Genomic DNA, 20160 nt, shown 5'->3' on the forward strand with positions numbered 1-20160 from the left:
TCTGAAAAAGAAAACTCCAATTCTTTACTTAAAGAACATTGAGAAATACAAACTGCAGAAGTTCCATGAATGTAGCTGCTGATGAGATTGTGTAAGGGCTGAAAGCACATACTGCTCCTCCAGAGTACCGCAGTTTGAATCCTAATACTGAGCTCACTCAGCTTACAACTGCTTCTAACTCCAGTTCCTGGGGCGTCCCACACCCCCTTCTGACCCCAGGCACATATATGCAAGGGCATATATAAACACAAATAAAACAGACTGAGAGAAACTGTAAAACTTTGGGGGGGGGGACACATGGGACAGCCTACACAAATGACAGCCAGAAAATGCCTAGTCACATAAATCTAATTACCAAGAAGAGCTTTCCATCATACTTACAAATATAAAACAACTGTTCAAAGTGACACCTCTTACGAAAGTCAAAATAACTAGAGCAAGAAAAAACTTTTTCATAAGTGCATAAGTCTTCATTCTTGAGTGAATTCTTTTTTGCCTGGTATGATCAGAAGGCTGAAGGACCAGTTTCAACACACATTACATGGAAAGACTTTCTCTCCAGTCTGAATTCTTTCGTGAGTATTACAGTCAGAGGAACTGATGAAGGATTTTCCACAAATTTTACATGCATAAGGCTTCTCTCCAGTGTAAATTCTTTCATGAGTGTCACACCAACTGAAATGGCAAAGGTTTCACTACAATGTTAACATGTTTAAGGCTTCTCTCCAGTGTGACCCCTTTCATGCTTGTTACGATAACCAGAACTCGTGAAGGCTTTGCCACAATGCTTACATGTATACGGCTTCTCTCCAGTGTGAAGTTTTTCATGAGTATTACGTGAACTCAAAATAGCAAACATTTTCCCACAGTGCTTACATGCATATGGTTTCTCTCCAGTGTGACTCCTTTCATGAGCATTACACCAAATAGAACTGATGAAGGCTTTTCCACAATGCTTACATGTATAAGGCTTCTCTCCGGTGTGAATTTTCTCATGAGTATTACGAGAACTCGAAATGGCAAAAGTTTTGCCACAGTACTTACATTCATAAGGTTGCTCTCCAGTGTGAATTCTTTCATGAATGTTCCGATAACTGGCTTGTGAGAAGGATTTTCCACAATGCTGACATGTGAAAGGCTTCTCTCCAGTGTGACTTCTTTCATGAGTGATAAGAGAACCCAAAATGACAAAGGTTTTGCCACAGTGCTTGCATGCATAAGGTTTCTCTCCAGTATGAATTCTTTCATGCACATTACGATAACTAGAATTGTTGAAGGCTTTCCCACAATGCTTACATGTGTAAGGCTTCTCTCCAGTGTGATTTCTTTCATGAGTGATACACCCAGTCAAACTGGCAAAGGTTTTGCCACAGTGCTTACATGTATAAGGTTTCTCTCCAGTGTGAATTCTTTCATGAATGCTACAAGAAGTGGGACTGTTGAAGTTTTTTCCACAACACTTACATGCATGCATCTTCTCTCCAGTGTGATTTTTCTCATGACTGTTACGAGACCTCAAAATGGCAAAGGTTTTCCCACAGTGCTTACACGCATAAGGTTTCTCTCCAGTGTGAATTCTTTCATGAATGTTACAATAACTGGAACTTCTGAAGGTTTTGCCACAGTGCTTACACATGTAAGGCTTTTCTCCATTATGACCCCTCTCATGAGTGTTGCACCAACTAGAACTGGTGAAGGTTTTTCCACAGTGCTTACATGCATAAGGTTTCTCTCCAGTGTGAGTTATTTTATGTTTCTCAAAACAGGAAGCATATTTAAATGTTTTCCCACATTGCTTACAAATGTATTTTTTCTCTCCAATATGACTTTTTTCAGGGATGATTAGGTCACTGGAATCATTGAAGGCTTCTTCATTGTGGTTATGAACAAATGATTTCACTTCTGTATGGATTCCATCATCTTTTGAGCTATATGTATGTCTGTTAAATATTTTCCCATTGAGCTTATCTCCACATTGTGTTCTCTTGTGAGGCTGATTAGAAGAGAGGCTCCTAGAGCCTTCCCTACATTGCTGATTCTTATAAGATTTCTCTCTAGGAAAAGTTTCATGTACCTGAAGTGATTCAGAGTGACTGACATTTTTCCAATGTTTCTGATGTCTAGAAGCTTCTTTACATTGTGATGGTTTCCCTCTAGTTTGGTTTCTGAGATACACAAGTGAGGATGAATGATCAATGATGTTTCTTACATGCAACTTGCTTTCATTTCCTATTGCAGGAGGCATGTCTTCATTAACCATATTCTTTGAAATTGTTTGAAGATTGTCATCACACTGACTATTATATTCATATCCCCCATCTTTCTCAACCAACTGAGTTCTGCAAGAAATGAGAAGACAATTACTGTAAACAAGGGAACCTAGTTCATGTGGTTCATTATAGTTTTACTATTAGAGAGGTCCCTCCAATGTTGAGGACAATGTAACCAATTGTAAAACCCGGTCATATGGACAGAATTAAGATTTTTGACTATGCTTCATTAAGAACTATGAAGGCAGCAGGATGGTGGTACATGCCTTTAGTCCCAACACTTGGGAGAGGCAGGCAGATCTCCGTGAGTTCAGTGCCAACCTGGCCTACAGAGCTAATTCCAGTATAGCTAGGGCTACAAAGAGAAACCCTGTCTCAAAAAACCAAAACCAAAATGCAAAAACCAACCAACCAAACAAATTATGAAGGAACTGTATCACAGTCTTGGATGTTAAGAACAATTCTTACTCTTTCAGTAGACCAGAATTTTATGACCAGCATACATCTAGGGTCATCAAAGCATAGGGACCTTCAATTGAGATAATTACTCAAAAAACACTGGCCTGTAAAGAAATCTTAGGGAGAACTTTCTCATTCCTGATTCATGAGGGAGGGCTTAGCCCATCGTGGGAGGTCTGTCCCTGGACAGGTGGGTATGAGTTTTATAAGAAGGGTACATCAGTAATCCATGAAGAGCAAGCTAATAAGCAGCATTCCTCCTTGGTTTCCAGTTCAATTCCAGCCTCCAGGTTCCTACCTATTCTGAGCCCCTGGCCTAACTTTCCTTGCTGGACTGCAACACGGAAGTATAAGCCAAAATAAATGTCACTGTACTCAAAGATGACTTTGATTATGGTGATTATCACAGGAATGGAATGCACTCTCACCCAGAAGTTGGTTACCAAGTTCATGGGGTATTACAGCGACAGAGCCGACCCTGTGATTTTTATGAGGACTGTGAAAATGTCTGGAAACTTAGAACATGTCTGAGTCTCAAAGGATAATGAACTGTCCGAGGAGCTCAAAGGATAGGAATGCTGACAATCATGTAAATGATGGAAGTCTGACTTGTACATTTTTAGGGATGGTGGAAGGTATCTCAAAGGTTCGACTGGGGGAGTTCCTATGAGATTTTATATTGGTGGGGCCCAGAAAGATGGCTCTGCTTCATCTTGGCTTAAGGTTAGAGAGTTCAAAACTATCCTTACTCTTCCAAGGTTAAAGTCATAAGATCTAAAGGTCTAAGGAGTGGCTACTGTAGGATGTTTGGTCTTGGTTGTGGATGTCTTATCTAAATAACAAGAGACTTGCTCTGAGGGGTGGTTATTTTTAACCCTCAAGGCCAGATAACGAGAAATGTAGTCTACGGCGTGGTTACCAAATGTTTGGAGAATTAAGGAAGAAGGTCTGTTTCTTCCTTGTATCTTGATCAAGAAGCCTTTTGCCATGTTCCCCTTTTTGGTTGGGGTATTTAAGAATGTCGAAGAATAAATTGGATTGCCCTCCAGACTCTATTCTGTCTTCTCCTTAGTATCTTGACCCACAATTTCTCAACCCACATTCCCCATCTTAGACACGAACACAGGTTAACACAAACTCACCCCACAAAGTGGAGCTACAACATTATATTAAAAACCTATGTTTTCTAATGTTATTCTGTAATTTATGTTGTGAGATTAAGAGTATTTAGGGATTGCTGGGCGGTGGTGCCACAAGCCTTTAACCTTTAATCTCAGCACTTGGGCAGGTGGGTATCTGTGAGTTCGAGGCCAGTCTGGTCTACAGAACTAGTTCTAGGACAGCCAGACCCGTCACACAGAGAAACCCTGTCTCGAAAAACCAAAATCAAAACCAAAAAAAAAAAAAAAAAAGTATTTAGGGAGAAACAAGCCATGAAAAGTTCTGGATTAATAGTGTGGGATTTATGTGTATTATTGACAAGAGGTCAAGTGTTTTGGGTTAGTTTTCATCAACTTGACTCAAGCAAGTTCTCACATCTTAGAAGAAGGAATAGCAAAGGAGAAAATAGTTCTACCAGACTGACATTTAGATATGTGTGTGTAGAAATTTCCTGATTACTATGAGTGTTATCCCCTAGAGAGGTGGGACAGGGTTGAAGAAGGAAGGTTGTTGAGTAAAGGCAAGGAATACACAGGTAAACAGCATTTCTCCATCACCTCTGCCTCAGTTACTACCAGGCTGGTGTTCCTGCCCTGCTTCCCTTTCTGATAGGAATGTGACAAGGAAGTGTAAGTAAAAACGAGCTCCATCTGAGTTGCTTTCTCTCACAGCAAAAGAAAGGGAACAAACACAGCCCTTACATGCAAATGCTCAGAAGAGTATCTAGAAACATACTAAGTAATTTTAAATATGAAGGGATGGTTTTGTGTAGCAAAGCACTAGAAAAGCTCTGTCGGAAATTAAAAGTTCCATCACATGCTGGTGATATTCATAGACTACATGGATGATTACACAAATACCAAACAATTATTCAATGCTCTCTTTGTTCCAGGAATTTGTAGTTAGATTCAAGTTGCAGTTAGATAGATTTAGACCATTTACTAGCTTCTCAGTTGACCTCTCAATCTTAAATGTTTCATAGAAATTGCTTTCTTTGAATATAATTACCTCAGATTTCTGCAGAAATCTTTGTAGTGCTCTTCAATATTTTGTTCTAGTCCTTTTTCTAGAAGTAAACCCAAAGAATTCATTATAACATCTTTAAGGTTAAAAAAAATTATTACAATCTCAATCTTATGACATGGGTATGCTCTCTAAATTCACCACATTCCATTCAAGAATTCAAATCACACCACTGCACACATAAACAGAAAACAGTTGTTCTCTGAATAAGCAATGGGAACAGGTTGTGTTTTTTACCTATGGACATAAGGTTCAAAAATGTCTCCTTCATTACATCTCTGTAGAGCTTCTTTTGACTGGAATCTAACAAAGCCCACTCTCCTGAGGTGAAGTTCACAGCCACATCCTCAAAGGTCACTGGCTCCTAAAACAGTGCACATATTATATGGTTATCTTTAAATGACAGGCTGATGATATACAGAATCATCTAGGACCAAAGATTCTGAATACACTTCTAAGTGATTATGCAGACAAAGGTTAATCCCCAAATCTGCAGGATGCTATCTTGAGTTCTTATTATAAGAAAGCCAGATGGCCAGTCTCAGTTACTATTCTACTGCTGAGATGAGAGTTCATGACCAAGGCAGCGATTACAAAAGAAAGCATCTAACCAGGGCTTGTTTTGCACTTGTAGAGGATTAGTCAATGATTATAATGACGGGAAGCAGACAGGCATGGAGCAGTAGCTGTATGCTTTACTCCTGACAAAAGCAGCAGACAAAAAGATGGACACAGTGCCAGGAATAAGCTTTTCAAACCTCAAAGATCAGCCCCAGTGACACACCTCCTACACCAAGGCCACATCTAATACTTTTCAATGAGTTCCACTAACTGGGAACTAAACTTCTAAAATCATGAGCCTATGGGGCAAGTCACAACCAAAACAACACACATCCACACACACTTGAGATGAGCACTTTGTGAAGTGTATAGGGACTACATTAGTGGAAGGAGGGAGCTGAGATACAGACAACAACACATCACTCTGTTTCTGACTGTGTGTGATCTGACCAGCCTTTCACAGTTGTGCATTTAATGGACAGTACCCTTCAATTGTGAGATGAAATAAATTCTTTCTGCTTTAAGTCACATCACTCAGAGTAATTTATGACAGCCAGATGAGAAGCTTAATACAAGAATTAGATTTTTTAAAAAGTTGAACCTTTGTTGTAAGTAAAACTAACCAGATCCTCTGCTGGAATTTTGAACATGTTTTGGAAAGAACGTGGAAAAATTGGCAAAAAATTCTCTTTAGAAAATATAAAAATCTAGAACACACTGAATGCAAAGCTGAATGAATCATTTATGTAGACATTTAAAAGACAAAACCGCAAAGGATAAATGCCTACAGAGAAGACATGTATCAGGAAGGTTCACGAGGGAGCAAGGATTTAGTCAGGAACTAGAGTAAGGGCTATTCCTGTACTGTTAGATTCAAAAATATAACTTCATTCTTCTGCACTTGGAATGAACTTGAAAGTAAAGATTGTTGAGTACTTGGTAGAAGAAAAAATTGTAAGCAATTTGAAATTTTAAACAAGGAGGGCTGCTGGAAGTGATAACAAGATTAATACTAAGCATTGGGACACGGGTGAAGCAGGCAACACAGGGAAAACTCAGCAACCTGGAAAACTACTTGGTATGGTCTCTGCAGACAGACGCCTCTGAACAATGAACTTAGGAACCTGTGGGTATTATTCTTAGAAAGATTACCTTTAGTGTGTTATATATATCTATGCTTTAAAAATAGCAGTAAATTAGTTCTTTTAGTTCTGCCTTAGTAACTCCTTATTGTATTCAAATACCTTTTGGAAAACATATGGGACATATGGGAAAGTGGCTGAGTGGAAATGAAGCCCTTTGAGGTACATGTGCAATAAGGCAAACTGTTCTCAAAGGAACGTTCAACAAGAATTTTTCTTTTAATGTTTTTACAATTTACTCTTCAAAGAATTGGGCCCAATGTGGAGACATGTATATCCAAACCGAGGGCCTGAGAAAGCTGAACAGAGTTCTGGAAACAGAGTCAAATGCAGTTTCCTAGCAACCCTATTTACTCAGGCAGTCCCCGTGCTCATGACACACAGAGGAACAGCTCATTTGAGGCCCTGCTGTGCAGTCGAGCACTTGACTGGGGACTATGAACTGTCGGATGCGCTGGTCAGCAGGACACTAGGTAGGAATACCTGCCATAGCATGGGCTCGGCAACTTCCCAGAGTTGGGACCAGTAGGTGCAGCTGGTGAGAGGCTCAGCTCTCATACAAGAGCAAAAGGAGTATATTCCTGGAGCCATAGTGCGTGAACACTGCAGTCTATCTTGCAAGCTTGTACATGGTTGCTGCATGCAACCACGAGTTCCTGGTGGGTCAGTCATGGCAGGCGGCCTGGGCCCTTTAAGGTTTGGCTTACACAGCAGATGCACAAAAAGCCATGTCCAGACTGAGAAAACCTCTGAACAGGTACATATGCTTGAAAATGTACTTATGCGCTGAAGAAAGAAAAGAAAATGGGTATAGAGCTCCAATAAATAAATAGTTTGAAAATAAAAGGAAGCCTTAAAGAGATAGCAAAGTAACATAAAAAGAATGAGCCACATAACGATGGGAAATATCAAACACAGGGTGTTTGGAACCTATATAATGCTTTACCAACTTTAATTTTTGGGGGGTGAGAGGGTGGTTCGAGACAGGTTTCTCTGTGGCTTTGGAGACTGTCCTGGAACTAGCTCTTGTAGATGAGGCTGGTCTCGAGCTCACAGAGATCCGCCTGCCTCTGCCTCCCAAGTGCTGTGATTCAGGGTATGTGCTACTACCTAGGCCCCTAGCAGTGAGATCAGGACCTGCTTAGCTGGCTTTTGGGAACCTGTTCCCCATGCTGGATTACCATGCCCAACCTTGATGCAAGGGGAGGAGCTGAGTCCTGCCTCAACTTGATGTGCCATGCTTTGTTCAAGCTCATGGGAGGGCAGCCTCTTTCTGAATGGAGATGGAGGAGTGGATAGGAGGGGGTAGATGGGAGGTGGGGGGAGGGAATGGAGGGAAGGAGGGAGGGAAAACTGTGATCAGTAGGTAAAATGAATGAAAAAAATGTTAATTAAATAAAATTAAAAAAATAAAGTAGCTGGGTAATGGTGGCTGTTGCCTTTAATTCCAGTACTCAGGAGGCAGAGGTGGGTGGATGTTGGTGAATCCAAGGCCAGCATAGTCAACAGAGTGAGTTCCAGGACAGCCTACATAGCGAAATCTTTCTCGTAAAACTAAAAAAATATAAAATAATAATAATAATAATAAAATTGACAGATCTCTTTTACCTTCTCAAACATAGAAAACCATCTTTAGCTGATTTGTGCACACCACACATTCTATAATTGTGTTAATGCATATCTTTACATTACATTTAAAAGTTTACGTTTTTAGAATAAAAGGACCAGACATCAATGAAGACAAGCATCCCAGGTGATCCAGCCTCACAAAAATGACTCCATTGCAGTTCTCTCAAAAATCTGCACCCAGAACAACTTCAAAGCAGTTAGCTGAGAATGTCTAGCCTCACAGACTACTCCAGTCAGGACTTCAGTTAAGCACAGTACTTTCTCAACACACACACACACACACACACACACACACACACACACACACACACACACACACACAGAGAGAGAGAGAGAGAGAGAGAGAGAGAGAGAAATACAGCTAGCTCGCCAAGGATGTAACCATTATCCCATTTTTCTCAGTGTCCCCTAAAGATGCCATAGCCTCCAGATAATAGTATGTAATTTTAAGGACATTACACCCACATTCTCAAGAGGTGTAATTGGTGGTTTTGGTCATTTGGAGGCTAAGGATGTTTGACTTTGTTTAGGAATGTTAGTTGAAAGTTGTTATTGGCCATAATCAGGGATGAAACTAAACAAAGGAGGTAATATTAAGAGATTTTTTTTTCTTTCTTCTATTCTTCTTTCTCTCCTATCTAGTGAAATCAATAGGAATGGAGGACATAGGATAAAAGGGTAGATTATTGAATCTACCTTTAAGATAAAAAGCAACTTCTAGTCTCAAATATTTTACACTAGTACAGACTTTTTTGGTTTGTTTTTTGTTTTGTTTTTCAAGACAGGGTTTCTCTGTGTAGCTCTGGAGCAGAGTTTTGTATATTGATTCAAATTCAAGGTTATTTTATTATAACACTATATATATATTTCTACTCTTGTTAAAGGTATTGTACCTACGTAACTCACTTTAAAATGTAACGTAAAATTCTAGTCCTTGGAAGCTATTATTACAAACTGTTTAGGATAACTAAGAAATATAGGGTAGTAGCTATTTACCTATAACAATCAAACTTGTCAGCCAGGCATTGGTGGCGCATGCCTTTAATCCCAGCACTCGGGAGGCAGAGGCAGGCGGATCTCTGTGAGTTCGAGACCAGCCTGGTCTACAAGAGCTAGTTCCAGGATAGCCTCCAAAGCCACAGAGAAACCCTGTCTCGAAAAACCAAAAAAAAAAAAAAAAAAAAAAAAAAAAAAAAAAAATCAAACTTGACATGTTATGTACGTTTTCAAGGTTAGACAGAAATGCATTTTAGACAGATAAGTGGTCTTTAAACAATTCAGAGACCTAAAGAATATGACATTTAAGATTTTCAAATAACATAAGGCTTTTCATGATAGTGAGACATGTCTGCTCCTGGAAGCACCAACATAACTCAGAGAAGATGATGGGCACTGAAGAACCTCCATATGGAGTTTGCTTTCAATGTGGCAAATATAGCCAGCCACCAGAAAAGAAACTCTCCTTGTCTCGATTACTGACAGCATGCTATCTAAACAGGACAAACAGGAAACAAAGTCCACTGCTGAACTTTGGCAAGACAAGGTAGTCTAGTCCCTCAAAATTCCTGCTTCACAGAATAGTCTGTCATACAGTTTAGGCCTATAGACTGAAGACAGATGTCCCATCATGGCAGAGGAACCTTGGGTGACTGTCCAGGCAGGCATCGACCTGTTTCTATCACTTCTATAGTTGTGGAAGTTGCTTGCTCTGCACTTCCTGTTTACTCAGAAAATATTTTATACATTCCAGGTCACTGATGGGGTTGAAGAGTAGATAGTTATAGTTTTACAGTTTTCTGCATTCCCAATCAGAAAAGATACTAACAAAAGAGATGTAAAGTTTATAAAGGTTGAGAGACATAAAAGCTTAAGTTGTTTATCTATCAAAATGTTTTTTTTGGTCTAAAAAGTTATTTTTAGGTTTGTAATACAGGTTATGATAGAAAATAATTTAGGTGAATCAGGAAAACAGCTAGAAGCTTTTACAAAAATAGAACAGGGACAAACAGAACCATTTAAAGACTTCTTAGACAGATTGACCAGAGCAGTAGACAAACAGGTAACAGATCCAACAATAAGACATTCAATTGTGTATAGTTTAGCTTATAACAGTGCAAACCCAATGTGCAAAAGAATACTTTTGCCTCTAAAGATCAGCTCAGCTCCACTAGAAGAATGGGTTTTGCATACTGTCCATGTTGACTATAACATACAAGATGCTGGAATCTGGGCAGAAGAAGCTGTCCCAAGAGGTTTCAACAAACAACAGGAGATTAGAAAAGATAGCAACAGAAGGACTTGGGAAGGAAGAGCACCTTACAGGGGCTCACACAGGTACCGTGAGGCCAGTGCTCATCGCCACCTTGACCTAGAGCCTCGCATAGGAAGAGCACGCTCCAGAAGTCCATGGAGGCGTCAGGAGAATAGATGTTTCAGCTGTGGTAAAATAGGACATACAAGGAAAAATTGTAGACAGAGAAATTCTAACAAAGATCAGATAGAAAATAGAGTACTTTATCCAAAGTTGCCAGATAAAAATAAACTGGACATTGTGAATGTCAATCTCACCTGATAATTGTTCTTATTTTATATAGTTTAACTCTGTTAAGAGTTAAAAACTTTTCCTTTCTTTATTCTTGTTTTTTTAGACAAAAATGGAGAAGTGCTGGGGCATAACTGATCATACTGTGATGCTGTGTCTCTGTTCTTCCTTACCTGCCTAAGGCACTTCACACTGGTTTAATAAAGAGCTGAATGGCAAATTGCTAGGCAGAAGAAGACAGGTAGAACTTCCTGGCAGAGATAATGGGCGTTGGTGGCCCATGCCTTTAATGCCAGCATTCAGGAGGCAAAGGCAGGCAGATTTCTGTGAGTTTGAGACCAACCTGGTCTATAAGAGCGAGTTCCAGGACAGCCTCCAAAGCCACAGAAAAACCCTGTCTTGAAAAACCAAAAAAAATGATTAAAAAAACAAAACAAAACAAAACAAAAAAAACCCTCTGTGAAGAATCTGAGGTTCAGGGGATTCACCAGTCAGATGTAACGGTATAAGTACTGAAGAAAGGTAACAAGCCATGCTGAAGAACATAGATTAATATAAACAGGTTACTTTAAGTTTTAAGAGCTAGTTGGGAACAAGCCTAAGCTAAGATAAAGCTTTCATAATTAATAAGAAGTCTCCATGTCATAATTCAGGAGCTTGTGAATCAAAGGAAGACTGGCTAAAGATACATGTATACATTAGAATCCCACTCAACAAAGAAGAAAACCAAAATGAAATTTTCAGGGAAATGGATGTAACTGGAAATGTAACTATGCTGAGCCACGTAACCCAAACACACAGAGTCAAATGATGCCTGTTTCTCCTTTTTAGGGTTTCAATCTCTGATCTCTCACCCATCGGTTTCAAAACTGGACTGAGTATACATAGAAATCATGGAGAAGAAAGCGTCCATGAGATCTGTGAGTAGATGGGAGTGACACAGGGCTAGTTGAATGCATGTGATATGTAAGCATAGTTTAGGACTGAAGAGGAAAACAAAAGCTTGGCAATGGGAGAAGTTTTGAGTATCAAGGTTTATTTATAAAGTAATTTCCAGCCTAGCCTGCTGCTATACAAGTAAGCCTGTCTTAAGTGAAAGGAGGGAGGGAGGAAGGAGGGAAGGAGGGAAGGAGGGAGGGAGGGAGGGAGAGTAGGAGGGAGGGAAGAAGGAAGGAAGAAAGGGGAAAAAAGATAATCCAGAATGGAGGTGTTAAGCCTTTTATCTCAGAACACATGAGGCAAATGAGGAGGATCTGTGAGGTCAAGGCTAGCCTGGTGAACACCAGGAGTTCCTGGGTTAAACATGGAAACTGTGTTGCCAAAAGCAAAACAAAATAGAGAAATGGTAATATATATTAAATATAAAATAAAACGAATATTCAAGTAGCTACACAGATAAGTGTAAGAAATGCATTATAAAGGTAGGGCCCACTGAAGCCAACTACCAAGCACAGTCTGGACTCAGCATCACCAACCCACAAGCACAGCAAGGTCATGGCTAAGACCCAAGCGAGAGTGTGGGGGATAGCAAAGAAGCAGCTTCACCAGGGCGTAAGATTGGAGAACACATGGCTCAGGGCTGCAGCGGGGCATACTTCAAGTGCAAATGCGCATAGGCATTGCTGTGTCTGACCACACCTCCACCGGACTGCATAGCTCCAAGGGAAACTTCAAGTGCGGGTACCACATACCTCCAAAGCAGCTAGTGTCCCAAGCCCCGTGTTAGGTCTCAAACCCTGGACAAAGGGCTGAGGTGTCTATTAACATAAAGAAAATGTTGGCTGCCAGTCTACCCGTTACAGAATCCTCCTGACTGGTATATCCTGCCCCCTATCCTAGACTCTCCAACTCAGCAGCTGGACTTCCCTTACTCCAGCTTCTCTGATTTTATACAGCATAGCAAATCTGTCTACTCCAGTAGACAAATCTTGCCTTTTGGCCACTTGATCCCCTGCTCTCCTCTCTCTCTTGTTATCCCCCACCCTCTCTCTCTCCTAACATGGCCCAGTTCAGTCTGGACCACGCATATGCCCTTGGCTGTACTCTCTCTGTCACCTACAGTAAGCCTTCTGCTCCACCATACACGGAAGTAGTATTTCTCAGTCACCCGCCACCCAGGATTCCAGGGTCCCCAGGCACACTCACCATTTTGTGCATCTCATGTGTCTAGATGTCCTCCTGAAGATACCTGCAGTCAACAGAACACACAGTCACTCAAAACAGGTGCTCAGGAGACTACCCTTTTGCTAAGCAAAACAAAACAAGTAAAACAGCACTTCAGGGGAGGAGTAAGCTCCAAGTAAATTCAAACGCAGGAACCACAAATAAGAAACCTCATACATTAGGGAGGAGGTGAAAGTCCATGACTTTCTCCCACTCCATGTTTCAAAGTATCAATCTTTACATTTCAGGAATCAGCCAGACTAAAGGATCATCTCTGAGATGAGGGCCTTGTACCCTTGTATAGAAGCTGTTGTGTCCTAAAAGAAACAAGGACATTTTAGACTTTTTATAGAGTTACAGCTGATATGATTAACTTAATAACATACTAATGGTTTATCTAACTTGAATAAAAAGGAAGCTTTAGTTACACAATGAACAAAAAGAAATTTAGGGCAACCTGGAAATTTTAATTAAAAGAACACTTGATTATAAGCCCAATTTAATAAGGGAAACAATATAAAAACACCAGCGCAAGAAAACAATACATATTTACACAGGTATCACAAAGATCATTTTAAAGACAAATATGTTATATCATTTTTCAATTCTAGATTAGGCCATTGATCAGCTCTAAGATCACATTTTACTAGCATTAGCAATCCTGAATCTGAACCTTGTCATTTTAAAGATGACTGAAATTTAAGGACGTAGATAGAGCCTAATTTCACAATTCATGAGGCTTTAAGTACACAGAACAGGGATCACCAGTCTTGTATTTAAATTACTTTTTCTGTTCATTTAAATTGGACAAGATCAGAACTTGGAAAAACCTGTCACTAAATGTTGGGAACCAAATATCAGGGCTTGGCATGAGATCCTAGGCCATGCTTGGCAGGCCACATAGTTAACCTTTACATAGCAGCTCTTTAGAACCTCAGCTCAAGAAAAGAAACAACTTGACCCAGTCCTCCACCCACAGGCTCAGTCACCTAGGCAACCCTTCCTGGACCTCTTACTCATGAACTCTTTACCCTGCCAAACATCCTCTTTGTGGCTTCCTAATATCCTGCCTATACTAACACCTGGTGCACAAACAACCCATTCAGCTCCTTCCCATATCCTGACTATATAAGGGAGCCTGAGAAAAGTAAAGTTTGCCACTTGATCAGAATCCTGTCTTGTGGTCGTTCTTTATCCCTGACTCTCTTGCCCCAGGTTGACGTCCTGCAGGTTGGGACAACTAAAGAGGAGGACATAGGTAGATGGGCCATCAGTCTTACTTCTTAATATTACAGGTTAAAATTTACCTTAGAAATATTACTTACTATTTGTTTAATACTTAGGAGCATGGACAATTTTATTCAGTTGGAAACAAATGATTTCTTGTTGACTTAATACTACATCGTTTATACAAACAATAACTGTCTATGATACATATGAACATTGTAGTTTTGTAAAAGGTCAATGGACAAAGACAAAAGGAAAAAGAATACTCTTATTGAGGAGCTCAACTTCACAAAATATTCTACAATGCAGGTATCAAATTCAAAATCCAATACTTTAGATCATGTCAGTCAAAACACTAGACAGATTGGGATTGGTCTTTATGAAGGCCACCCCTAGCTAAAAACATATTGGCAAGTGATGATGGCTTTGGGAGGAATGGAGAGCTATTTTTCCTCAGGAATGTGACCACTAGGAGGATGCCCATGCCCTGTGGATAGCCACACATAACTGGACAGCAATAAGTTAACTCCATGGGTTATAAGAAAGAAAAAAGGGAAAGAGAAAGAAAGAAACAAAGAAGGGCAGATAAAACAACAAAAACAAAAACCATGAAATTAAGAATTGAGTATGCTGGGTGCAAGACATTCCCAGTAACAGAAATATATATAAAAGTTCTGTTAGGCTTTTTAAAAAACAAAACAGTAAAATAGATGTCCACATGGCTAGGGTATGGGTTAGCAGGTGAAAAGCTTACACTGCAAGCCTGAAGACCTCAAACCTATTAACAGGTGTGCAAAAGAGAATACTTACCATGGTGAGAGTTTAGACTGCTGGAATTAATAAGCAAATCAGTGTTTGCTTGCCACAAAGTAGGAAATAAAAATATTATTTCACTAATGTATAAATTCCTCTGAAGATCATGAAAGCACTCCAAACACTACAACAGATATATGTGCATACAAGTCACAGCTGCTTTAGGCCCAGTAGCTAGAAAAAGAATCAGCCTGGATCTCCATCAGGTGATGTCCACATGATGGAAATACAACCCATAAACTCAGTGATCTCCACTCAGCAAGGAAGAAATCTGAAATGAAATTTCCAGCAAATGGGTGTAAGTGAAAAATGTAATTATACTGAATCAGGTAACCAAAGCCCTCAAAGTCAGGTGTGGTGGTGCAAGACTTTAGTCCCAGAAGGCCTGAAACAGAGGAGGGTGATCTCTGAGTTCAAGGTTAGCCTGGTCAACAGTAGGGCTACAGAGAGAAACCCTGTTGCCAAAAACAAATGAATACATAATAGCCGGGCAGTGATGGAGAAACCCTGCCTTAAAAAAAAAAAAAAGAAAGAAAGAAAGAAAGGAAGGAAGAGAAGTAAACAAATTACAAATTAACAGTTAAATGAATACCAAAATAACTAAACACTGAAGCATAAAAAATATAATATAAATGTACTCCACACTCAAGTCAATGTTCAAATAAAAAACATGTTTCCACCAGGTAGAGAGCACACTAGCCTTTGTCTCAGATGAACACTCTGAAGCCTCCCCAATGGTCAAAAACTGCACTGCCTCCATAAACCAACTAACGTGGAGGCAAAAAGAAAGAGATGGAGTATTACTGTTTTTCCCAAGGCCTGCAAATGTGGAAATTACCTGCTACAAAACTGACACTCGAAATCCCTTCTCTTTGAAGCAGCTTACAGCAAAACTACCCCAGCAACACGGATACAATGCCAGTTCCATGACGCCCTTTGCCAGCCTCACTGGCCTTTTCTGCAAAGTTGGGGAAACTTTTCAAAATTCCAGTTTTGGACTCTAGTAAAAAGATCACGGCAAACCAAAAAAAGTAAAACAGACTGAAATTTCTCTCTTTCTTCCGACTGGAAATTCTGGCCAACTGCAGTCACCAGAACAATTAAAAACTACCACACGTTATTTTTTAAAAAAATGGAAGAAAAAGGCAAACACCATAGCGGATGAGGTGTTAAGGGGTAGACACACAGTTTTGAGGGAAACGTCTCTAATAACGGGGGTGGGGAATGGAAAACAATCTAAGGGGGAATCAGATGGGAGAAGAGAGCAAAGAAGAGAGGAAAGAACTCCAAAGTGGTAACGGAAAAACAAAAAACCCACCACCAAATGAGCCCAAACAGAGTTCGTGGCAAGGATTCAACCAAGAGCGCTGGGAATGGCGAGGAAGCAGCTGCATGGGGACAGGAAAGTGACGGACTCGGGGCTCCGGACAGCCTGCGGGGTGCACAGGTGGGGAGGGACGGTGTGTCTGGGCCAGACTCCACCTTCCACTGAAACTCCAGCTGCGGGCGCCGCAAAGCAGCTAGTGTCCCAGCAGCCCGAGGCACACTCACCTTCCTACGTCTAGGTGTCGTCCAGAGAGGACTACAGGACTGTGCAAATCCACAGTCGCCCCAAACAGGTCTCCTCAACGACCCCCTATACTAAGCAAAGCGTAAAAAAGGCTTCCGGGACGCCCACTATGACTACCGGTGATCCTGATTGGACAGTTCCTGTTAGTAATATCGTCGCTGATTGGCGAACTGTACTCCAGCCTCACCCTCAGCCTAAAGAATCGAAACTTCAGGAAGGCCAGGCTTTTGCCCTACTGCCTGCACCTTTAACGAAAGCAGACTTCCGTGAACTCAGAGGCTTGAAAGGCTACGTGATGAGACCGCGACTCAACGCAAACAAATATGCCAGACGTGGTGGCAGGCATTTCTTTCTTTTCCGTGACAACAGTTCGCTTTGTGGATCCGCCTGCCGCTGCCTCCCAAATGCTGGGATTACAGGCGTTCGCCACCTCGCCAGACTGGTTCAGTCATTGCTAAGCCCTGGGACGCTGCTATGTTGGAGACTCACTTGGTCACTTCAAGACATGCTATCCAAAGAAATCCTGTCTAGAAAAGCAAAACAAAGGAACGTATATACAAACAAACAAGTAAGTAAATAAATTAAATAAATAAGGAAAAACACATTATCATATAGGCCTTGTGCTGTGGAATAAACTTTTTGCATTTTAGGATTTCATTGCATGGTAAGAACATGGCCCGAGATTTTGGGCCTCACTCACTTCTTTGCATACCCAGTGTTTCCCAACTGCTGTTTCCATGAAGTTGGTGCTTTAAATTTCCTCTGTACATCCCAATCTCTTGACGCAAAGGGAAAAAGACAGGACTTCAGGGTAGGAAGACGGCCCAGGAAGATTCAAACACAGAAACCCCAAATAGGGTTGATAGGAACTCTCAAAGTTTAGTGATGAGACAAAAGCCCACGACTGTCTCACAACCTAGGTTTCATTGTATTCATTTTCTACCGATATAATTCAAACACAACAACGTGGGAATTTAATTACTTATTGGATGGAGAAAATAGACAGGCATGCCATGAGTACTCCACTAAGGATTCAGAGTTATGAAAAGCAACCCTTGAACATCAGAAAGTATTTTCTTACCCAAGGTCATGAAGCAAGCTTCCATGCACTACTGTAAATACTCTGATCCTTCAGGTCACACAGACTGCTAGCAAAGAACCTCCCAATGGTCCTTCTCAAGTGATGATGCAGAGACACTAAATGCTTTAAACTGGGGACCTCATCATGCCTGCTATTGCTTTCAGGGCCAGGAAAAAAAATCTTTCAACCATGGTATTGCTGAGAGTAACAATGTCACTGACGGTGCACATTAAGATTTATTTCATTTATTTCATGTGTAAGGGTGTTTTTCTTGCATGTAAATCAATAGCCTATTGTGTGCTTGGTTCACTGAGGGGCCAGAAGATGATAATGTATCCCCTGGATTCACAGACTGTTGGGAGCCACTATTGCCAATGCTGGGAATCAAACATGATCTCTGGAAATGAAGTCTGTGCTCTTAACTGCAGAGCCAGCAGTCCCATAATCACATTAAACTTTTAACAAAATAAAGAGTAAAATTCACACATATTTTCTTCATGAGTCTGTCAATTGTGTTTCTGTAAACGTGACCATCAGAGATGTTCTTCATAAGGAAGGGACAGTTTTGACTAATCTTAGTCATGATGTCACAGACTGTCCTCTTAGCTAAACAGCCTCCATATTGGGGAGTCTTGAAATACTCCCTTGGAAAAGATTATCACAGCCGGGCTTGTTGACCATTTAGACACCACATGGAGGGATGGTGGAAGGCAAAAAGTTCTCAACCATTATGGGTCAGCGATGTCTGCTGAGAAAGTCTGTTCTCAAGATAGACTGTCTCCCTTGGCAATTTCAGAAAGGAGAAACTGTGTACCAGGACAGCACAGAAAACTGCTTAAACTCATTGTTGCCAAGACCCTCAGAGCCCTGTAAAGGATGCCAAACAACCTTTTCCCCCCTGCACAGCTTCCCTGCACAGCAGGAAAGTAGCTGCCACTAGCTGTATTGCTAATGACCTGTGTGGCTGCCACTTGATGTATGTGCTAATGACCTGCATTGTCTGTTGAGGTCAGACTCTGGATTTTTTTTTCCAGCCTTTTGTCTCCCGATTCTGCACTGCAAAATCTAACACTAGTGAAAATACTCATTTTCCTCAAAGAATTCCATCGAGTAAAATGGCTAACTACTCATTAAGTACTGTAATTTCTTCTACATGGAGAAGATCCTAGAGCAAAACAAACAACAATCCAACCCCAATCCCATTATCCCCTTCAGTGCTCTCTAAGCACAAGCCTGGGAGAGCTTTTCAAAAAACCCCAAGTTTTGCCTCAAAAAATGGACAGTGACAGAAAAAAAATTAATTTAAAATTTGCATCTTCTGTAACTGTGATTTTGAGCCACTCCCACAGAGGTAACAATCCAATCCTCTCACATAATCATTTTTAAGAGGACAGAACACTTACACAATGAGGAGTTTTGCTTGGGGGAAGTAGCCTGTTGCTAAAGCCTGGGTTTATCTTATGTCAGGCATGGCTTAGGGTTCAGTACTAAGAAAATAAAAAATCAAAAAAGTGATAATAGGAAAACTCTAAAGCAGGACAGACACATCTGTAAAAGGAGACTACCTACACACACAGCATGTCACACATGACCCTTCACACCACAGTCTGGACTCTCACTAAATTGGCTCTGAAAGTTCTGGAAGCACAGATTTCAGGTGCCTTTTTACCCCCAAAAGACAGTGGACTGGGATAAAGTAGTTTTCCTGGGACAGAACAGGGTGGGAAGTCTTGTGCACAGCTGCCTGCCTTGTATACATTCCCAGTGCTTTGGGAAGGATAACACTAGTGCAGGACTTTAGGACACCATGTAGAAAATAATCCCATAATTCTTTAGAGGTTATGCCCTATGGAGGACTTTTCTCATGTTATCATGTGTTTTAATTGTTTTGTTTTTTTGCTGCTGTAAAAAAAATGCCATGTCTAAAAGTACCATAGGAGAAGAAAATGTTAATTTGGCTTAAACTTTAAGTCACAATCCAGCATTGAAAAACCCATGACAGTAAAATAAGCAGAAGTCATGGAAGAACCTGATTACTTTCTTCCCTGCCCAATGACTCATGATCAGTTAGCTTTCTTATGGAGCCCAGGCTCACCTGCATAGGGACGGTGCTGTCCACTATGCCCTGGGCCCTCCCACATCAATCAAGATAATCTCCTTCAGACATGGCCACGGGCCCATTTGATCAACACAATTCTTTTTGTTTGTTTGTTTGTTTTTGGTTTTGGTTTTTCGAGACAGAGTTTCTCTGTGTAGCTTTGGAGCCTATCCTGGAACTCACTCTGTAGACCAGGCTGACCTCGAACTCACAGAGATCCACCTGCCTCTGCCTCCCCAGTGCTGGGATTAAAGGCATTACATTTAATAGTCCTATGACTGACTTCTCACATCTGTGGGATAGCTATGCCTAGATTCACATTCTCTCTCTCTCTCTCTCTCTCTCTCTCTCTCTCTCTCTCTCCTTCCCTCTCTCTCTCTCTCTCTCTCTCTCGTCTCTCTCTCTCTCTCTCTCTGTGTGT

The 20160-nt window shown here is 40.8% G+C and overlaps 1 protein-coding gene and 1 long non-coding RNA gene across 2 annotated transcripts in view; one reads left to right on the forward strand and one right to left on the reverse strand.

Annotated features, from left to right (window-relative positions):
• LOC100769498 (zinc finger protein 791) lies at positions 1–16685 on the reverse strand. Its single transcript, XM_027416950.2, has 5 exons — positions 16542–16685; positions 12933–12975; positions 5151–5277; positions 4899–4956; positions 1–2339 (listed from the first exon to the last, which is right to left on the reverse strand). The coding sequence occupies exons 2-5, from the start codon at positions 12942–12944 to the stop codon at positions 713–715; spliced, it is 1824 nt and encodes a 607-aa protein (XP_027272751.1). The 5' UTR covers positions 12945–12975; positions 16542–16685; the 3' UTR covers positions 1–712.
• LOC118238869 overlaps positions 16654–20160 on the forward strand; it is a 26053-nt gene continuing 22546 nt past the window's right edge. Inside the window, exon 1 of the long non-coding RNA XR_004770201.1 lies at positions 16654–17128. This is a non-coding gene — a long non-coding RNA (uncharacterized LOC118238869). The remainder of the gene's footprint in view (positions 17129–20160) is intronic.

Source organism: Cricetulus griseus, chromosome 5, assembly GCF_003668045.3.
Source record: "Cricetulus griseus strain 17A/GY chromosome 5, alternate assembly CriGri-PICRH-1.0, whole genome shotgun sequence".
Lineage (NCBI taxonomy): Eukaryota > Metazoa > Chordata > Mammalia > Rodentia > Cricetidae > Cricetulus > Cricetulus griseus.